Genomic DNA, 21,821 nt, shown 5'->3' on the forward strand with positions numbered 1-21,821 from the left:
TATCATTGCATTTACTGCATTGTACTGAAATTGTCTACGTCTGTCTTACCCAGGAGACTAAAATTTTTTGGGATTACTGATCTCGTAGCTTTGTATCACAAACACAGCACTATAGTTGGCCCTAATACATAGCAGTCATTTTCTGAGCTGGGCAGAACAATTATGACTTTAAATTTTGGTTTGCAAAAGCTTTATTTCTGAATGTACATGTGATCTTAACAAATACTTTTAACAAGCAAAATTAACAATATCACTAAAGGACAATCAACAATAAGATAAAGTGCCTAAGTATTTGAATGAGTGTAGTCTGGATAAAACAGTGGGAAAAACAATGGCTTTACATTTTAAAAAGCACAAAAAAACCTATTTTCTATTTGCTTTTGTTTAAGTTTTCAAAATTCAAGACTGCTTTCCATACTACAGCAGGCAAAAATTTCCAAACAGACCTACCTTTAAAAGCCTAGCAGCTGGCTCCAGGTTGACTTTCTATGAAAATAATTCTGGAGACCAACTGTTTTTATTCTCAGGCACAGCAGGTGGGCAATTTTCTGAAAATGGAAAGCAACACTGGACTTCTGAACAAGAATCAAGTCCCCAAACTGACTCTTTAGAAAGCCAACCTGAACTTCTTCTTCGTTTGACACATTTCAGTTTCTTTCTCAGTAATTCTTCTTGATCAGTAGAATCACAAGCAGCAGAGCATTTCCTTAGACCCACGGCTTGGAATTCAAACATCTCTCTAGGAAATACTTTTTTTGTGGTAGGAGGGACCCATTCATTATCAGTTTCAGGACACTCAGCAATATTGAAAACCTCTGGTTGTGTAGTACCAGATTTAATAGGGCTTCTGAATTTCTGGCTCGGCGTCTTTACATTGTTTCGACACCTACGGGTGGCTTGGTGTGCATCATTTTCAGAGGAAATCCTTCTTTTTTTATAGTTAACATCAAGATCCGAATAAAAGACAAGTAAATTTTTGAAAGCTCCTTTTATCCCATGAGCTCTTGTTTGGTGGAATCCTGCGACTGGAGTTGACTGTGAACATGGAACAAAGTCTTGACTATCTCCAAAATCATATTCTGAATCTGCCTGAAAATGAGGTGGAGAAGAACATGTTCTTGGACACACAGAGGCAGATATGCTTTGCAAAGTTAACTTTTGTGAAAATTGGCTGGAATTCTCATGAAGTGATCTCAGTGAGAAATCTGATTCTGTATGATGACTTTCTGCCAAAGATTTTCCCCACTGTAACAAAATGTCCTGTGACTTTTTAGTAATTTCTGTTGTAATGTCCGTTTCTTTAGCACTATCATCAAAGAGATCAGCAGAAGCATTGTAGCTACTACCTTCGTGACCAGTAGAATAGTTCTGTGTTAAGTTATTGTTGATATGTCCACAAGGCATTTCTTTCAGTGTACTTGTACTTTCGGGACTACTGCAAAGTGCTTCTAAAGGATATGTAAGCTTTCTGCAGATTGTAAAACTGTCGCCTTGGTTCTTTGGCCACCTATAAAGTTGTTCATTTTCTAAATTGCAAAAGTCAGAAATATTATATCTCCTTGAACACAAAGTTACCAACTTTTCACTCATTTCAAATGATTTTTCTCCACATCTTTTGAAATATTTGCTACTGAGATAAGAATGGTCACTCTCTGAAGTACGGCAGTGAAGTGAAATTTCAGCCCTATGCGGTGGAATTCTGGTAGACTTAAGAGTACTTGGTGTTTCTAAACCTTCTGAAGACGGAAACAGAGCTGACTGACAAGAATTTGGTGGAAAATATTCAGAAATATCACTTCCATTACTACTTATAGAGACAGCCTCTGTTGTGTTATTTGACTGTGACTCCTGAACACTAGGACTTGGATTTGCTTCACGTTTGGAAAGGAAGTTATCTTTGCTACAGCTTGCTTCGATGGCTGCTTGTGATGATCTTAAAGCTATAGGTGGTATATGGACGGTTCCAGTAGTTGTCTGGGAAGTCACAGATAACCTGCTGTGGTCTGCATGTAATCTATCGATGTCATTATCTAGAAGACATTTCCTACTACAGGCATCTGTCTGGGTTATAGCAATTTCACTTTCAATAACTGCCAGAAACTCATTCAGGCTTTCAGAGAATGGCAGATCATCCCAAATCTCAGCGTCAGAGTCCTGGAAACCAACAGTTACCTCTTCAAGTCTGAGTGATGAAGGTGGACAACATGTAGATCTCTCCTGAAGGCTACTGGGGTTATCTAAATCATGGTACTGGTGACATGTGGGCTCAGGTGGGGAATACCTATTTTTAATTTCTACTGCACTGTGGAAGGATTTTTTATTACCTGACTCAAGGGGCTCTTGCATTTTCAAAGGGAAAATATTAGGGTGAGTAACTCTGATTTCATGACTGCTATGGACTGTGGTGGGCTGATAAGCTTGTAAGCCAAGCTCTTCATCCAACTTCTGTGCTGTACTCTTTTTATCCATGTATGAAACAAGGCTCCAAGAACCCTGAAAGGTATCATGGCAGCTATTATTGGAAGCAGTGGCCTCTGTAAAATAGATGTACTTTCTGTTCTGGTGAAGAGTACCAATGGCCTTGCTTTGTTCTGAAGCTGAAAAATCATTTGTTAGGTGTGAAAGAGTAGAAGTGAGCTCAAGTGATGTCTGCCAGAATCTTGAAAAATTACCTCTGCTATGGGACTTGAAAAAACAAGAACTGCTGTCAGGGTCACAGATGTTGCTGAGATCACTATTCGTGTGTTCTGAAGCAAGTAAGTGGCTACTTGATGCCTGGGTGCCACCATCAAGTTTCCTGAAATCAGAAATCTGCAAAAGCTGATGGAAGTAGTCAATGACAGTAAAGCTGGCAACACCTGGGTCTGGTAGAACAATCTGGCAAGCTACTAACGCTTTAACTTCTCTCCTGTGGTTAGAGCATTGCTTTAAGAAGTTATTAGAATCTGAACCTTGTCCATCTCGGTTTCCAAAATTCTGTGAAAGTAGTAAATGAATTTAAATGAGAACAAAAATCTCTTCTTTTGACTCAAAAGTGAAACAGAGACTTAACAGATTAAAATAGACACTGTTATAACTTCTACCCCATAATTTCAATTCCTATAGTGTTTTAGGCAGAGTAGCACAAAGTAATAGAAATAAACCTTGGAGTAAAGAGACTGGTTCTAACATTTACTACTGTTGGGGCTTTAGACAAATTATTTAACCTCTCTGAACGTTAGTTCTCTCATGTATAAAATAAGGATAAATATGCAGGACTATTATATTATCAGTAACACAAGGAAAACTGCAGTGCCAAGGAAACATTAGTTGCTCAATAGTACCTACTATTATATTTCTCATTAGACTCCAGAAACTTTAAATGTTTAGGGAAAAGTTCTCACTCATTAAAAAGAAGAAAAGAACAAAAGCCATCTACGATTTTAACAACAACAACAAAAAGCTCAATGGCTCCTGATTTCACTGTTAACTTTTATTTTTTCTCAATGTTTAGCTGTGGAATGCTCTATTCCCTCTTTTGAAACCTGGATTCAAGCGTGGGCAAAATCTCTATTTGTTCCCTTTAGCATAGATGAGACAAAAAACGATTATTCCTACAGAGTCAGTATATTCTTATAACTTCTACAATCACTTTTGTAATTATTTAAGACCATTCTTCCCACCTATTCTTAGAGTAACAAATACTCAGAAACTTTCTTTTCCATGTTAGTTCTCTCCTCCTTTTACAAATGATAGAATCAAACCAATAAAGAGTTAAGTTTTACTACAGAATTTAAACAAATTTTGGAGAGTGAAATAAACACCAAATATCAAAACAAAATATCTAACTATTCTGACTTTAAAATTAATTTACATTTTTAAAGCTCTGAAAGCATCTGAACTGGCCTCTTCTGACTTGAAAGAGGAAGCTGTCACACATGGTGTTTTAACAGATCGTGGTTAGCCTATTTTTACAGTTTAAAGTGCTTCTACAGACCCTTACATGTATGACTCCTAAAGACTATTCAGAAAATTCAAATTATTTTATTACAATGAAAATGTTAACAGAATACTAGAAAGAAAGCTAGTCTCAATTACCGTCACTCCAAAAATAAAGCTTTGTCCAACAAAGCAAATTTCAACTGCTTTAGTTAATAGGTTCCGAATTGCATCATTGTCCAGTGTTTCTGAAATTTCATTAGGATCCTGAATGTACCTTGATTGGAAAGAAAATTAAAAATGTGAAGACAAAAGCTTTGAACTTTTAACTTGCCATAAAAAAAATACAATTAGTTTGAAAATGCAGCATAAACCTTGTGAGTGACATATAGGAAAAAAAAAAAAAAGACTTTAAAAGGTAGGCATTTTGCTCCTTCTAGTTTCCCATAGCTTAGAAAGTAAAAAATGATCAAGCGTGTATAAAGTGGATCCCTTCCTAGGAATCAAGCCCAGCATCTATTTGAAAAGCGGCAGTAGGTGTAGTAGTGGGATCTCTAGCCCTCAAAGCAGAGGGAATTCTTTCTTCTTTTGATAATCCAGTTTGTTCTCAACTACAAGGAAATGGACAGAGATTATCTTCCGGCAAGTAAGAGAGTATTCTAGAGAGTAGGAGATGGAAGGGAAGAAAAAGCTTTAATCGCTTGAATCATTCTTACATCTCAGGACACCTCAATAGGTCAAACTATGCAGATGACAGTTGCAGTGCAAATGAAAGAAATGACAAATTTTCAACCTCTGGTATGCAAATATTCCCTCAACGTCTTCTTCCATTTTAAGGAATGGAATTTAGCTACTTGAATGCTAACCTCAGTCTGGATAATCCTTTAGTTTGAAACAATTTTACTTTCTTATCTTATATTCCTCTAATATGGATTAGAGTATTGTAGACTAATATTTTTACGACAGCTAAATTTCCCTGAAAAAAAGGAGCCTAGCTTAACATTGTCATAATATGTAATGAGGAAATAAATACCTTTCTCTTTATTTGATTATCTTTTAAAGGAACTGATAATCTGAGGTCAAGTGATTATCTTTCAACTAAATGCTTATTACCTTAAAAACATGTATCTTCAAATTCTACTGATACACTAAAAGAGTAGCTAAGGAAAAAAAAATACTTTAAATAGTCTTACCTGTGCAAACCAGTGGCTGTAAGACCAAAAAATGCATCTAAGCAGCTTCCAAATACAGTAATGCCAAATAATTTGTTAGATTCTGCGACTTTTAAGGAAAGTTTGTATCTATAATTGGCATTTTCAGCTTTACCAGTAGAGCCACATTTTGGACAATGAGACCTGGAAGAGTGGAGGAAAAAAAAAAAGTACAGATGTTCACTATTTTTTTTTTTAAACTATGGAAAGCAAATCTGGAAAAGTAAAGATTAAAAATAATATTTTGTGTACAAATGTACTTATATAACTCATATTCTTAAGTGATTTCAGATCAGGATCTTTTCAATTTCTCTATTCATGAGAACTACTTTTCTGACATTAAGTAGCACCAAATTGATAGAAAACTGAAGGAGTGCCTAGCTGGCTCAGTTGGTAGAGCATGCAACACTAGGTCTCAGGGTAGTGAGTTTGAGCCCCACAATGGGCGTGGAGCTTACTTAAAAAAAGGAAAAATAAAACCTATGTGCATGAGAGAAGGAGAGACAGAAAAGAAGGAGAGTGAGGAAGAAAAAGAGAGAGGGTTAGGAAAGGAAAGGAGAGGTAGAAAGATTATTAGGGAGCTAAATTACAATTAGCAAATTGAGGCATATTATGGAATTGAGTGGGGGGTGGACAAAGTAAACAATGAAATGAGGCCCACACCAACAGAAGACCTGATGTTTAATGTCTATCTTTTAAGAGAATAATATCTGTTATGAGAATGATGAATAATCTTCAAACATTTAATAAATATTGAAGTACATTTAATACATCTTATGGTAATGGTTAATCCTAGGATTTTATTCTCCCTTCATGACCCTAATGATCTGGCTTAAAAATGAAAGGCAAAATGCAAATAGAAAATAATGTTAGAGATAGTTGTAGAATTGTTGTATAAAAGTTGTATAATTACTGCCAGAAAGCCACCAGGGGGAGCCTAAAATCCATAGCTCACAAGGTGACTATTTTGAACAAAGGTTAATCCTTTGTTTAAGTTACTGATTCACCATCACTAGATCTGTGCTAATTATTTTTTTTTTGCTTTTGCTACACTGAAAATGGCTGCATGCCAATCCATTCATTTATCCTTACTCTTACGTATTAATAATACATTCAGGTCTAATGTAAACCTCTCGGCAAATCTTAGAAAAATATGCATCAGCATTTTTGCAGTTTACAAATGTTTTTAAGCAGCCCAGGAAATTTCTATGCATATTAAGATTTAAAAACCTCTAATCTATTAGCCATACTGACACTTACTTATTTTAATCCAGCTTTATTCCTCTTGGATTGTACATATTTATTATGTTAAATACTATAATGATAATATAAATATATTAAAGTGTATGTAATTTAGTGTGTATATGCATTAATACTAAAAGCCTAGTTTCTGTTAGACTATCATTGGTCTTCTGCTTGCAAGATAGTCCATCATTAGCCTTACAGGTCTTACAGTTATCAAAGACATCACTGAAGGAAAAACTACACGCTAGGAACTGAAATCCTTAGATTTGGGTCATAAAATTCACCTCAATTGCTCAATTTGTAAATACCTTGTTTATTTTGTTAAAATAAAGATTCTGATTCATTAAGTTTGGGACAAGGCCCAAGATTCTGCTTTTCAAATAAGCCTCCAGATAAGCTGATACAGCTGTTCTCAGACCACCTTTTGAGAAGCAAAGGTAGAGATAACACATTCAAAACAGTCCCCTGATTTAACTTCTAGAGGCACATTTTCCAAAAACATTACTTGTTAACGGAACAGCAGTCTTCAAATTTTTCAGTCTCAGGGAGGGGCAGGGAGCCTGGGACTCCAGGATCATGACCTGAGCCGAAGGCAGTCACTTAACCAACTGAGCCACCCAGGTGCCCAGGCCCCTTTATATTCTTAAAAAACTGAGAACGTCCGAAGCTTCTATGTGTCTACTATCTACCCATATTTTTAACTGAATATGAGATATTAATGAAAATAAGAAATTAAAATTGAGAAATCTAAAAAAATATTTATTAATTACTCAAATAATAGATCCATTGAGTGGCTAACCAAAAAAAAAAAAAAAAAAAAAATCTTTATGAAAAATAACTGTGCTCCAAAATAAAAATATTAGCATCAAGAGAAGGGCATTGTTGGGGCGCCTGGGTGGCTCAGTGGGTTAAAGCCTCTGCCTTTGGCTCAGGTCGTGATCCCAGGGTTCTGGGATCGAGGAACCTGCTTTCTCCCCTCTCTCTCTCTCTGCCTGCCTCTCTGCCTACTTGTGATTTCTCTCTCTCTGTCAAATAAATAAAATCTTTAAAAAAAAAAAAAAAAAGAGAAGGGCATTGTTTTATAGTTTGTAAATTTCTTTAGTGTCTGACTTAGTAACTACTGCTGGATCCTCATATTTCCTTCTTTGTTCAATCTGTTGTATACCTAAATAGTTCAATCAGAACTCCCTTACCCAGGGCTTCTTAAGCTCTGGGAAAGAGGGGGCAGTGATGTCATTCTGGATACAAATTCCACTACCAATCTGAAGGTAATATAGTGATTAGGTAATGTAGACAGCTGCCAAATTGTTTAGGGTTGAATATGTTTCTGCCACTAACTAGCTAGCTGTGTGATTTGGGGCATGTTACTTAACTTTTCTAAGCTTTAATTTTCTCCTTTGAAGGCTGGCATTAATAGCATCACTCACAAGGCTGTTGTATTAAAAGATAAGCTTATAAAGCTCCCAGCATAGTGCTTAGCAAATCGTCAACATTTATTAATGTTATCTATTGTTATTATCAGACCAAAGAGGCAATAATGGCAATATTGTTCAACATATATTTTTGTTGCAGGTTATCTTGATAAGAAATAACTTGGTAAAAAGCAAACAAAACAATTTAAAAAAATATTTCACATGTATTGACTACTGATTATGTATCACATAATGTTCTAAGCATTTTGTGATATTTACTCATTGGGTCTTATATAAACCCTATGACACAAATATTACCCTCCCCATTTTGAAAGCCCAGATAATTCAAGAGACAGGGTTGGGAGTTTGGCTCCAGAGAATTATACTTTTTAATCATCATGATATATTGCAATAAGTATACTTTTTAAAATAATCTTTTTAAGGTTTTATTTATTCACTTAACAGAGAGGGAGAGTACAAAGCAGGGAGAGCAGCAGGCAGAGTGGGAGGGAATAGCAAGCTTCTGCTGAGCCAGGAGCCAGATGTGGGACTCAATCCCAGGACCGTAGGATCCCAACCTGAGCCAAAAGCAGCTGCTTAACATAACAAACTGAGCCACCCAGGCATCCCTGCAGTAAGTATACTTATAAACACTATCATAATGTCATTTATTCATTCACTTAACAAGTATTTTCTTATTTATTTATTTATTTGACAAAGAGAGAGAGATCACAAGTAGGCAGAGAGGCGGGGGTGGGGGGAGAGGGTAGCAGGCTCCCTGCTGAGCAGAGAGTAGATGTGGGGCTTGATCCCAGGACCCTGAGACCATGATCTAAGCCGAAGGTAGAGGTTTAACCCACTGAGCCACCCAGACGCCCCTTCTGGGTATTTTCTATGAACTAGACCTTTGGGCTAGATGTTGAGGATTTAGTGATGACTAACACAAATAGGGTGTTTCTGAGTTTACAAATGAATGCTTAAGAGAATGGCTCAATAAAAGAACAGCAATAACTACTAGAAGGATCTCTTCTCTTAGTCTAGATAGGGGCTGGAATTGCTAATCCTTGCCCATTAAATGCTAACTTGACTATTTAAGAATATTGCTGGCACAGTATTTTTACTTACTTACTACCAAATACTTACTATATATTCTCTCCTCTAGGCAGAAAGTAAAATATTCTTAAAAAAAAAAAAAAAATATATATATATATATATATATATATATATATATTTATGCAAGTGGGAGGGAGGGGCAGAAGGAGAGAGAGAATGTCAAGCTGACTCCATGCATGACCTGAGCTGAAACCAAGAGTTGGACACTTAACCTACTGAGCCACTGAGGTACCCCAAGTATTCTTTTTATTTATTTATTTATTTAAGAGAGAGAGAGAGAGAGAGAGAAGGGAGAAAGAGAGCACACATGTGAGCACAAGCTGGGGGAGAGGCAGAGGGACAAGCAAAATCCCTGTTCAGAATGGAGCTCACTGCAGGGCTCCATCCCAGGACTATGAGATCATGACCTGAATCGAAGGCAGATGCTTACCTGACTGAGCCACTGAGCCCCAGAAAGAAAGTATTTTTAAGGAACTCCAACCCTAATCCTGACTTATACTTTAAAAATCAAAGAACCTTAGACTTTCAGGTATAACTGGCCTGCATCTCAGGACCACAAATAACGACTGAGCCACCCAGGCGTCCTCAGGACCACAAATAAAGTATTGCGTGTCAAGCTGTTGAAAGGTACAGAGATTTCTCTAATAGTCCCTTTTCTGAAGGAATTTATTTATTAAACAAAATAAAAATCTGGGTATGAAGTGAAAATAAAAAATAATAAACAAACAAACAAACAAACAAACCCTACACCATTCCAGGGATATCTCAGAAGTGGATTTGTCTTCTCTAAAGCAGGTACTTAGCAAAGGCTTGGAGGTAACCTGAACACCCCCACCACCACCCTGCCCTAGATGATTACCAGATAATTCTATTCTGGATTTAAAGAACCAACCCAAGAGAATCTGTCCTGGTATATGGTGATTTTTTAAAAAAATAATTTATAACTTTAATATAATCTAGTTCTATAACTTACTAAACAAAAGTACAGTTCTGTCTGGAGGTGTTTTCACCTTCAGCACATTGGGTAGGTTCTTCTCTGGAATGAATTTTCTGATGTCTAAGGAGAGCTGAACTCCATCTGTAGGCTTTCCCACAGTCTTTACATATAAAAGGTTTCTCTCCACTGTGCATTCTCAGATGCTGACCTAGATATGAACTCTGACTGAGTCTTCCCAGTGTCATACTCAGAGGGCTTCTCTTCTCAATGAATCCTCTGATGCTGAATAAGATGAGCATTCCACCTAAAGGACTTTCTATACTCATGACATTTGTAGGGTTTTTCTCAACTGTATGAATACTCTGATACTCAACAAGGTTTGAGCTCTGGTTAAAGGTTTTCCCACAGTGCTACACCTTTAAGTGTTTTTTCTAGAATGAATTCTCTGGTGGATTCTAAGGCATGAATTATAAATGAAAACTTCACCACATTCACTACACTTATGGTCTTCCTTCCCTGCAGGAGTTTTCTTATGGGTGATAACCACCTGCCTACAATGTTTCCACTGGGCAAGGGACTGCCTCAGTCTCTCCAGTTTGGGATTTCTCTGTTGCTGCTCTAAAGTGCCCTCAACTTCAGAAGTAGCTTCAAATGTAGAGGTGCTGTTGGTGAGTTTTTCTGAGAACACCTGTGATTCCACTTCAGTAATGAGTGGCTGTAACAGTGATCCTTTGTCCCTGGACTCTGGGTTATCTTCCCTCTCTGGGAAAGGCTGGGTCTCCTAAGGTACACACTTGAGCTGGGCTTCCCGGCTTGGTGCCTCTTCTGCCCATGGTTCTTTCTGTACAGGTCCATGAGCCAGGCCTGGGACCGGGAGGTGATCAGATACCACTAGGTCTGTGTGGAACCACAACTTACAAGGAGACTTAGAGACTCCTTTCAGAGTCAGCACAAGATGAAGGAAGAATAGCCAGAGTCTTGTTCAGGGCTTGAGGGCAGAAAAGATAGAGACAGAAACATCTACTAAGCACTCTACCTCGCCTCAGAGAGATTTGAATGTGGCAACTCTCCCTACTGCTGTCCCTCTGTCCAGCCTGAAGGCCAATGCCCTGGCTCCCACAACAGATCACGTGTCCCCTTCTCGCTTGTAGTCCTGGTTCAACAAGTCCTTTCCCCAAACACTCCAGCACAGTTAGTCTCCTTTCCATTCTTGGGATGATGTATGGTATGGTGAATTTAATCCTTATTTGCTGTTCAGCTGTAGGAAATCTACAGTGTACACACGCATTTCCTCTCTCATGCTTACAGACTTTACTTTTACCTTTTGGAGACCAGGATTATTCGAGAGAAGCACTTCTGACATGAAGGATATATAAAACTGGAATTCTGGAGAGCAAGAACTGAGGCCAAAAGAAATTTTCTTCCTCTATTCATATGTTCTCACTGCAGTCTGCAAAACAAAATAGTCATGGGATGAATGGAAAATTTTTCATTGTATGTACATAATTCACTTCTTAGGAAAACAACTTAGTCTCCACTGTAAAGCATTCAAATAGGTGTCTTTTGTGGTATGTGTCAAGATATTGAAAAACTCATTTTATTTTTCTGCCTAATTAAAAGTGTTAGTAGCAAGAAAATACGATTTAAAATAGAGTAGCTCGAACAAATTTTCTGTTTTTAAATAAATGCTGCATCCCTGTAATTCAGGAATGATATGATTTAATCCTTTTCACAACTTTAGAAGAGCTTTAAGAACTTGTTAATTCTGTTAACTGGAAGGAACTTAAATAAACTTATATGATTCTTTTAAAGAACCTAAATTGGGTAATGGTGCTTTTAGGCTGAAAAAAAAAAAAAAATCCCTTTACTAGATTTCAGTGTATATATTTTTATACAACTTAAAGAAAAAAAAAAAAAGACAATTCTGATTCTGCAAACAGACAAATAAAAATGTTACATAGTCAAAAGAGAGATTTAAGATCCTTTTATAAAACACTCAGAAGTAGAATAATAATGTTCTCTTTTTAAAAAATCAATGTTGGTTTACCAAAATTTTAAAAATATTAGCTTATTTATAGCATGATATAAATTTTTGAAATTAAAGCTTCTGTACATGTTTAAGATAGAAATTTATCATAAATTTTTCATTTGTAAACATATGGAAAAGGTTTCAATTTCTGAAAATGAGTGGAACTGTTTCTGTGACTGCCATTAGCAAAATCAGACAAAAGGAAAGTAGTTTAAAAATCCTAATAGACTCTTTTAGTTATCATTTTTCCTAAGAATGACCATAAATGTAGAAATGTGGTGACTATGGAAGGGAAATCTAAAATGATACCAATTCCATCAAGCAAAACATTTCTGTGAAAATAAAATCTTACCACCTAAGGCAGTAAGATGAAAACTTGTAAAGGGATTTCTATAAACCACTGACCTATGTTATTAAAGGGAACATAGAAAAAATAAAAAAATATAATCCTAACTCTTTGTTCTTTGTTGTCATCTTTGTTTTGGAACCCTCAGGATACATGACTAGTAAGGTTCTACCACAAGAAGACATGTAATCCCAGATTTGGTTGTCATCTAAGTCACATGGCAATCTCTAAGGACAAAGTAGAGTAGGGGAATGGAATACAAGGGGAAGACAGGAAGGTCACAAAATACTGCATTAGTGCTCCTAACCTCAAGTTCCTTTCCAACACAACAAATGATGGAATGTAGGTCAGCAAAGGCATCTTCCCTCTACATCTCCTCTAAAATCCAGTTTGTGGAAGGGTGTAACATGGTGGCACAGCTACTTATGAGCTTTGGGAGATAAAGTAGGGCAAAGCTCCCTACCTGAAAAATGTCAACCTTCTTAAAATTGTGCTATTTAGAATGAACCCTCAGTTCCTTACAATAGCCTATGAGGTTCTTGGTCATCTAGCCTTGCCTCCTTACCTCACCCTGTAACGTTCTCCTGCTTAATCTCTGCACTTCAATCCTTGCTAGCCTTCTTTCTGCTCCTCAGACACACCAATTTCACTCCTCAGGTTTTTGTACTTTTCTCTTTGCCTAGAGTATTCTTCAAGTAGTTGGCTCATTCTCATCCTTCAATCTGTAACTCCAATATAACGCCTCAGAGAGCTCCACTTTATCTCAAGTAGACACACCTTTCTTCTTAAAATTTTATGACATCACCCATTTTATTCCTTCATAGTACTAATCCTACTTGTGATATATCTAACAATGAAATTGCATATATCACCTTATTTTTGTTTGTTCTACCCCTACTAGTCTCAAAGTTCCTTGAAGAAAGGGATGTGGTCTATCTTGTGTTCTACTATATACCCCAGGGCTTAGCTCAAAGTACATTTTTTTTAAAAGATTATGTATTTATTTATTTTAGAGAGAGAGAGAGAGAGAAAGAGAGAGAGCGAGTATGATAGGGGAGGATGTCAGAGGGAGAAGCAGACTCCCCATGGAGCTGGAGCCCAATGTGGGACTCGATTCTGGGACTCCGGGATCATGACTAGAGCCGAAGGCAGTTGCTTAACCAACTGAGCAACCCCAGGCACCCACAAAGTATGTTCTTAATCCATATACACTGAATAAAAAACTATAAGCAGAATTTTACAATTTAAGAAAAAATTTTATAGGAGCAGGTATATGAAACACAATAGATTTCTTTCCCTTTTTATTTAAAGCCCCCTTTAAAAAGTCTTTCTCTATTAACAAAGAGGTCTGACATTTGTTTTCTTTGTCTAGTCATTTCCATTTGGTTTATTCTCGCTAACAACTCTTTCCTTGGCTTTCTCTTGTTATTTAAGGGTTAGTAATTTATGCTAAAGAGAGCACAAAAAAATAATATGAGTTGTAACCCTTGTTCTCTTCCCTAACCCTGAACACTCCCCTACTACAATACGTTTTACATTTCTCTGTCTTTGCTTCTTTCCCTTCCTCCTCTGTCTAAAATGTTCTTTCACTTTCCTGGCTAATGCTTATTCTTCTTTAAGAAGTCTTCTTAAGGGCCTTTTTCTCCAGGAAGCTTTCCCAGGTAAAGGACCCCATTTTTAAATTTGCCATTATCACATCCCAATAAACTTATCTGTTTAATGTTTTCTTCTGGAACAGAGTAAGATCTTAGAATTACCATCTCATTATATCCCCAGGGCCAAGCTTAAAAACTGTTGATCTGAACTACAGCTGTTAACTTCCTTCCTGATTTTCAGCCTACTTCTTCCTAAGCTGGTTTTACCATACACCATTAAATATAAATCCAATTTTACCAAATCACAAAATAATCTTATATTTGTATATATACACATTAGCAGGCACAGAGTAGTTTGATATAACAGTAGCGTATTTAAAACTTCTTTTAAACATTTGCATTATATCCTTATTTCTACTTTCCCCCTTAGTTGTGGTCATATAACGAGCAGAGACTATCTTCTTTAGGGCTCTAAAATAAAGTTTTATTTTGTACTAGAACTATATGGGGAACTTATATCAAATCATCTTCTTGACACAACTGTTATCAAACTAAAACTTTAGGAAATGGATTAAACCTTAAAGATAACTAGGATACTGTGCTAAATGTTATAGAAGAAACAATGCAAAATAAGATGCTTACTGTCTAATTGGGCAGGCAGCTCAACAACAAATGAAAACACAGGCAGAAATATTTGGGATTAATTTCTAAATTAATTGTGCAAGCACTAACTGCTGTGTTTTTAAGTTGGGTAAACTATCTTTAAGGGTCTATTGCCCTCTAGCGGGTCAAATAAGTATGTCTAAAAAAACTACAGTATTTACAACTTAAAGGCAAATTTGAGAACTAAAATGAAAAAGGTCAGTCAACTATTTTTACTATTTGTGTTTCACCTGGTAAGCCCCAGAAAATGGCAAAAAGACTTTTTAATTTTCCAGTAGACAAAAATCCAGTAAAATCCTTTCAGGCAGCTTTTTGCTGTTTTTACAGTGTTTCCTTTATGACACTTGTCATCTAATTTATCTCTCACTCTACTGCTTGACTTGTAGAATCATGTTTGATAGAGAACTGAATGAAACATCAGGAACAAGTAAATACCAAAGTTATGAAAATCTTACAATGGACTTGGGAACAATTTCATATATAGTATCTCTTGCAATTTATTTTTATTCTTGATTTTCTTGGGAAGGATGGTGAAGAAGCATTTAATTTCTTTCAGCTCTATCACAGCCAGAAAATCATATTCCAGTTCAATTTATCAGTTATTCATTGTGCAGCTGCTAAATACCAGGTACTGGGGGATAAGTGATGGGTAAAATGGACAATAATCACACAAAAATTTGAACTAATAACATGGCAAATTCTATAAAAGAAATATACATAATGCTATGAGAAAATATAAGGGGACTAATCTAGTCGTAGCTTCGAGGACAGAGAATAGTTAGGAAAATACATAATCATTTTCTGGAAACAATTTTTCAGTTGTCAGATTAAAAGTGATTTTAATTTTCTTTATAGGTTTAAAGTATTTTGAAAATGTATTATGTTTATGCTTTAAATGAATAAATATAATAAAAATACTAGGTAGTGAACTTAGAAATAACATACAAAGAAAGCCTTGGGTCCTCTCTCCATCTCTTACACTTAAAAGTAGAAACAAGGAGGTTGAGATGGGGGTGGGGGGAAGAAAAATATATGTTAGGATAGGTTGATGGGAACTAATTAGGACCTCAGTTAGCTTTTGTTTTTAAGTCCCAAATTTCCCAGGAATGTCCAAGAATGAAGAAGACTGACTGAGATTTATTAAAATACATGGGGTCCAGTATTTAACATAGAATACATGCTTTCTTTCTAGTCAAGCTATATGGGGATCTAAACCATATCCAAAGATGCTTTATTAATTCACCATGAAAAATTATAGTCACAGGGAAGGGACACATCTTAAACACACATTTTCTTTTGGGTATAACTATATGTTAAACCAAATTAGAAAGAGGAAGTTGCTTGAAAAAGGGGTATTAGGTGAACCAAATATTTTAAGGGAATTAGGCTAATATAGTTGATGTGTTCTTTTCTCACTAGAGATGGTTGTCAGCGGGCCCAGATACAAAACTCATTAATCACCATCCATTTTCATACTAGCCAAGTAGTTCTCAAACTTTAGTATTCATCAAAATCACCAGGAGGGCTTGCTAAAAGGACTTCTGGGCCCCAACTTGAGTTTGATTCAGTGAATCTGGGATGAGGGCCAGAGAATTTGCACGTCTCACAAGATAATACTTATGTTGCCCACACTTGAAAATCACTGGCCTAGCTTGAGGCTGTCTGATGGTGAACAACACTTGTGATTAATGTGGTTACAGTTAAGTCATAAAGCTTGAGAGTATTATAGTCTCTTTCAGATTATTTTGTAAATCTTTGCTCTATTATCTGGAGACTTTTAATCTAAACTCCTTCACTACCAATTTCCTAGAAGACACCTTCATATGAAAAACCACGGCACTTGGGTGGTTCAGTTGATTAAATGTCTGCCTTCTGCTCAGGTCATGATCCCAGGGTCCTGGGATCCAGTCCTGTGCTAGGCTCCCCAGGGAGTTTGCGGCTCCCTCTGCCTCTCCCCCCACTCATTCTTTCAGTCTCACTTGCTCTTGTGCTCTCTCTCAAATAAATAAAATCTTAAAAACAAAAACAAAACCACGCCCCTATATGCACATACAGTGACATAATTTTTTCTCCTTTGGGCTAGCCTAGAATAATTCTTATTAAATGTTAGATCATGAAGAAAAATTTAATTATTTAACATTGTTGAGAACATTCCCGTCCTCTTCAGGGTGATTTTAGTTGCAATAAGAATCAAAATGACATGAGACAGATTAACAAAAAAATCAAATTTAACAGCATGTGTACAGAGGGAATTCACACAATCCTGAAAATTCCAAAGACGGTCAGGCAAAATGAGGTACATATGTCACCCTGAACTAAGTAGAAGTGGGTAGGGGTCCAGGACTTCCTCTAGAAGGCCCGCAATCCTCGGAAAAAAATTAAAAAGGGTCAATGTTTGGCAAACAAATGTTTGCTGGGCCACTCAGAAGCATTGGGAATAAGAGAGGACTTTGCTCAAACAGGCCTTGCTAGGTTTCTCCTTTCTACCATACCTTACTATGTATCATAATGTGGAGATAGCTCTCATCTTGGATGAGGTCCTCTATCTACATTCTTTTTAGGCAGTTATGGGGGGGAAGTAAAGGGCTCTTCTTGAATCTGCTGGGTTTTGATTGCTTTTAAACTCAAAATAATCTTCATGACAGAGTGCCTCATCTTGGGGCAGCCTCTATACTCCCAAAACTGTTCTTGCTGGGCAAGAAAATCTGTCACATTGTTGCTTTCTGATCTCCTGTTTCATATTACACAGGGCCAAGAGGCCTCAGCTATTTTAAGTTATTCACTTAAAACTATCTAATGGTCACCCTTGAGGGTGCATACTTGTCTAATTTTTCTAAAAGTAGTCAAAACAAGTCCTTGATAAATGATTTACTGACATTAACATGAAAATTCTGGAAAGGGATGAGAAGGCAGAAGACAGAAAACTAAACAAACAAAAAAATAAAACCTCTTTTATTTGGAGAAATATTGGTGAAAAATACTTTAAAAACACTACCCAAGGGACGCCTGGGTGGCTCAGTTGGTTAAGCAGCTGCCTTCGGCTCAGGTCATGATCCCAGCGTCCTGGGATCGGGTCTCATATCGGGCTCCTTGCTCCGCAGGGAGCCTGCTTCTCCCTCTGACTCTGCCTGCCACTCTGTCTGCCTGTGCTTGCTCTTGCTCTCTCTCTCTGACAAATAAATAAATAAAATCTTAAAAACAAAAAAACAAAAAAAAAACCACTACCCAAGAAGAGGCTGCTGTGTGGCTCAGTCTGTAGAGCATGTGACACTTAATCTGAGGGTCATGAGTTCAAGCCTCATGTTGGGTGTGGAGCCTATTTAAAACAAAACAAAAGAAACCCTAACAACAATAACAAAAAATCCAAGAACCACCCAAGAAATTCTTAGTGAGTACAACAGTTTGTCTATTGAATTTGTGGTAAATGTAATACTATTTTAGGGATGGGGAGGAGGAAAGAGTTACAAACAAAAAAACACAGGCTCTTGTGTTCAAGACACTTATAAACTGTTGGCTAAGACAATGTGTAACTACTAAGGAAGTGACACAAAGGTACGTACAATATCTGCAAGCTCCAGACTTCCATACCCAGGGGACAGTTATGGAGAGCCAACTATTTTGACTTCTCATAGATATTTCAAGTTTTCATAGGTAAAAAACTTGAATTCTTAGTTTCCTCTTAAACTTCTTTGTAAAGACCACTTTTAGACAACAGGCTTGAGCAGAGGTATGTACAGCAAGGCAAAAGGGTCCAGTGACCACCTGGCTGAATACAGACAAGCCTATCAGGTGACCTATCTCAAAATATCCATCGTCCCTAACAGACCAATGGGCTACTCACAACCAGGAACAGTTACCAAAGTACCAAAGTACCAAAAAGAAAAAATCCTATATGTCTCCATACCTCCTTCACCTTCCTCCTTGAAATAACAGCCCCACTTTCTTGTGGTGGACGTCTCTTCTTCGCTGTCCTGCCTGCCACTCGTTTGTGGTATATTCAATAAACTATTTCCTTTGTGCTGTCTTGGGTGAATTCTTTCACTGCCTGTGCTACCCATTTCCAACCGATCATTGCCCCACATCTGGAGGTCCCAATCTGATCAGACAGACACTACATTCTTTTTTTACAATTTTCTCCATCTCAGCAAATGGCACTACTCTCCAATCAGTTAAGTCAGGTCAGCTACCTAGGAATCATCTTTCATTCCCTTTTCCCTCAAATCCCACATTATACCCATCTGTATGTCCTCGGATCTATATCCATATCTAAAAACTACCATCCACTTCCCCCCATATATTCTGCCACCACCTTAATTCAAACCACCATCACCTATTACTTCTGCTGCTGCAATAGCCTCTTAACTGCATGATCTGGTCGGCGCTCATCTCTCAAGGCCCATTTCACCACTTATCCTTTCTGAACACATTTCAAGCAGCACCGGTCTTTCCTTAAGTTCTTCAACACTCAGGTGCCAAGCTCTTTTCTACCGTAGGGCCTTTGCACAACCTATTCATTCTGGAATGTTCTTCCTTCTAGTGCATGGCTGGATCATTTTCATCTTTTAGGCCTTACTCTAAGAGTCAACTCCTCTGTTAAAAAGAAAACCACAGACCCAAAATTGAGTCCATTTAGGAAGGGTCCCCAAATCGATGTTTAATACCTAACCTAATTGCAGTTTTCAACCTTTCCGCAGAAGTAATAGTCTTAACTGGTCAGTTACGGGTTTTCCAGATCAAAGCCAACAAGGGCTCCCTCCATCTTAACAAAGGTAATCAGCATGGTAAGACTTCCCGCTCCCCCACCAGCAGGGAGAGTGACCTTGCTTGGAACAATCCTTTCTTTTGCTAATAACTTTCTAGCCCTACCCTCTTTCCCATAAAAACCTATTTTGTACAACCCTCCCAGAACGCCCTTCTACTTGCTACTAAGATGCTACCTGAATCATTTAATAAAGCTGAATAGATCTTCAAATTTACTTGGCTGAATTTTGTGTTTTAAGACCTCAGAAAGGCCATCCCAAACCAGCCTAACTCAGTTTCCCATTATCCTTAACTCGAACCATCAAAGGTTTAAGTTGTATTTGGTGAGCAATCTAACTTGTTCACCATTGTAATACTAGTACCTAGTAACTCTTGGCAAAGGAAGACACTTAAAACTATCTGCAGAATGACTAACTACTGGGTACTTTGTGACCCAGTCTTGCAAGGTCAGGAAAGGCTTCCTGACTTAATAAAATACAGGTTGGAAGGAGTTTTACTCCTTGGCCAAGGTGGGGATGGGGTTAGGTCTGGAGGTGAGGTGAGTTGGTGCATTTGAGGAATTGAAAAAAGACATTCCTTCCACAGGGCTGGAGCCTAGGGCTAGAGTGGTGAAAATCAAAGCTCAGAGGTGGGCAAAAGCTAGATGAGAAAGGCCCTGTAAAATATGTGAAGGGTTTAGACTTAAACCTGAGGGCAAATAGGAGGCAACACAGCTTTTAAATGGGGGGGGGGGGGGGTTGCCCTGACCAGATCTGCGACTTATCTTACAGCCTGGCAATGCGGAGACTGGATTGGAAAATAACACCATTGAAGTAAGAGCCGCTGGGAGGCTAGACGCCTACCTATGCAGCAGTCTTGGTGTTAATTGTATGCATTTGAGATATTCAGAGACTGGTAAGGACTAGCCGAACATGAGACAAGGAAGGAATCTGGAAAACTCTTTAAGTTTCCGGTTTGAGCACACTGATAAGCACTTTTCCCTCTAGATCAAAGCAGTTTGAAAAGACCCCTTTTCCGGCACCTGGGTGGCTCAGTCGGTTAAGCGTCTCCGTTGGGCTCAGGTCAGAATCCCAAGAGTCCTGGTATCGAGTCCCGCACTGGGCTCCCTCCTTGGCGGGAAGCCTGCTTCTCCCTCTGCCCTTCGCCCCACTCTTGTGCTCTCTCTCACTCTCTCTCTCAAATAAATATGTAAAATCTTAAAAAAAGAAAGAAAGAAAGAAAGAAAGAAAGAAAGAAAAAGACCCCTTTTCAGCACGCATTACTCGGCATAGCCCGCAAAATCTCTAATTCTGAGCACCCCAAAATCAGGAGTAGTACTTTCCCTCTTTGTATTACCGGTTCCAGACGCTCACCCACATCTAGCTCGATGGCTTAGTAAATGTTGAGTAAACGCTAGTTCAACTCTTATCAAGAGCAGTGCCTAAAATTTAAATGACTGACCTTTTTCTCTTTACTCTCAGAAACCTTTTACAGAAAAGACTAACTCTTAAAAAAAATAACATAGAATGTTCTAATTTTCATTTATAACGACACTGAAGACCTCGTTAGGAGTCTCGCCCTTTGCGCGACCCGAGAATCTGTTCCCATAGTTTCTCACCTGAAGCAGAGGACGCAACCTGCACGGGCAACGCTCGGTGGTGCAGACCCTAGGGCTTAGCGACCAGCCAGGCGCCTTCCAATCGAATCTCCCGCGTCCTTTTCCGCCGGAAGTGACGCTTTGGCAGTGGTTCCTCACAGCCAATCAGAAGAAGGCGCCGCCAAGGGTGGAGATTGAACACTGCGTTCTGTGAGTTTTTGGGAACGACCATTTTCGTCAAACTGTGGGTAGAGACAGGGTTTGGGGAATGTTCTTCTCTGACTAGTGGAGTCGTGGCGTAGTCTATAAAGTTGGTTTTGGGGGTCGTATAGGGATCCCAGGAGGTGGTGGTAGCACCCCTCCAGTCGGGGCTCAGCGGGGTGACTGGAAGGAGGAGTGGAAGCTGAGTAAAGGGGTTGGTGGCGCGGTGAAGACGGAAGGGGGTGAGGAAGCGGGACCTGAATGGGGCTATCCCGAGCCGGGAGAAGAAAGGGGGCGTATCCTGGAAGAAGGGAGCAGGACGTACCTTGACTCGGGGCTATGTGGGCCCCGGCGCCTCCAGTTACGGGATGGGTTATGTGGACAACATGGAGGTTTGGGGTGACCCATGAACAGAGTACCACAGGAGGTGGTTGACTGACTTAATGGAAGTGGGGTGCAAGGAGCCAGACCGAGCGGTCTGCGGAGTGACGCAGTGTAAGTCTCTACACCTGTCTTGGGGCCTCAGTTTCCTCATCAGTTAATGGGAGGGGCGATCATACACGACACACTGATGCTTAAGTTAGATAAGTTGATGTGTGTGCCGTTATGCCTAGCGATATAGTGACCTTAGAGAACGCTCAAGAAATTGTCATGGTAGCTATTATTATTATCATATGGGTTTGCGGAGGGCAAGGGGTGTGGCAATGGAATTGAGGCCGGCAGGGAACAGCCGGAAAGGTGGATCTGTGGAGCGCTCTAGGAGAGGATGGGATTCTGGCGGTCAGGTAGGAGGAAGTCCAAGGATGGTAAAGGT

The 21,821-nt window shown here is 38.5% G+C and overlaps 2 protein-coding genes across 5 annotated transcripts in view; one reads left to right on the top strand and one right to left on the bottom strand.

The window, feature by feature from the left end:
• Window positions 1-173: 173 nt before the first annotated feature.
• Window positions 174-20,922, bottom strand: DDIAS (DNA damage induced apoptosis suppressor). The gene is made up of 5 exons (XM_059187782.1): window positions 20,828-20,922; window positions 11,158-11,286; window positions 5,112-5,273; window positions 4,078-4,195; window positions 174-2,976 (listed from the first exon to the last, which is right to left on the bottom strand). The coding sequence occupies exons 2-5, from the start codon at window positions 11,268-11,270 to the stop codon at window positions 487-489; spliced, it is 2,883 nt and encodes a 960-aa protein (XP_059043765.1). The 5' UTR covers window positions 11,271-11,286; window positions 20,828-20,922; the 3' UTR covers window positions 174-486.
• Window positions 20,923-20,946: 24 nt separating this feature from the next.
• Window positions 20,947-21,821, top strand: part of PRCP (prolylcarboxypeptidase) — a 73,664-nt gene continuing 72,789 nt past the window's right edge. The window contains exon 1 of one of the 4 annotated variants that reach the window (XM_059187788.1): window positions 20,947-21,016. The gene's annotated coding sequence lies outside the window, so the exon portion shown is untranslated. The other 3 variants (XM_059187809.1, XM_059187818.1, XM_059187799.1) reach the window with 3 other exon arrangements.

Source organism: Mustela lutreola, chromosome 1 (genome assembly GCF_030435805.1).
Source record: "Mustela lutreola isolate mMusLut2 chromosome 1, mMusLut2.pri, whole genome shotgun sequence".
Lineage (NCBI taxonomy): Eukaryota > Metazoa > Chordata > Mammalia > Carnivora > Mustelidae > Mustela > Mustela lutreola.

What these genes read in the sequence shown, in the direction of transcription:
- DDIAS (XM_059187782.1), bottom strand. Translation starts at nt 11,270, where the DNA reads ATGAATAGAGGAAGAAAATTTCTTTTGGCCTCAGTTCTTGCTCTCCAG. An exon ending in ATAATCCTGGTCTCCAAAAG is followed by an intron (nt 5,274 to 11,157) that starts GTAAAAGTAAAG and finishes CCACTCTTCCAG; the next exon opens with GTCTCATTGTCCAAAATGTG. An exon ending in GCTTTATTTTTGGAGTGACG is followed by an intron (nt 2,977 to 4,077) that starts GTAATTGAGACT and finishes CTACTTTCACAG; the next exon opens with AATTTTGGAAACCGAGATGG.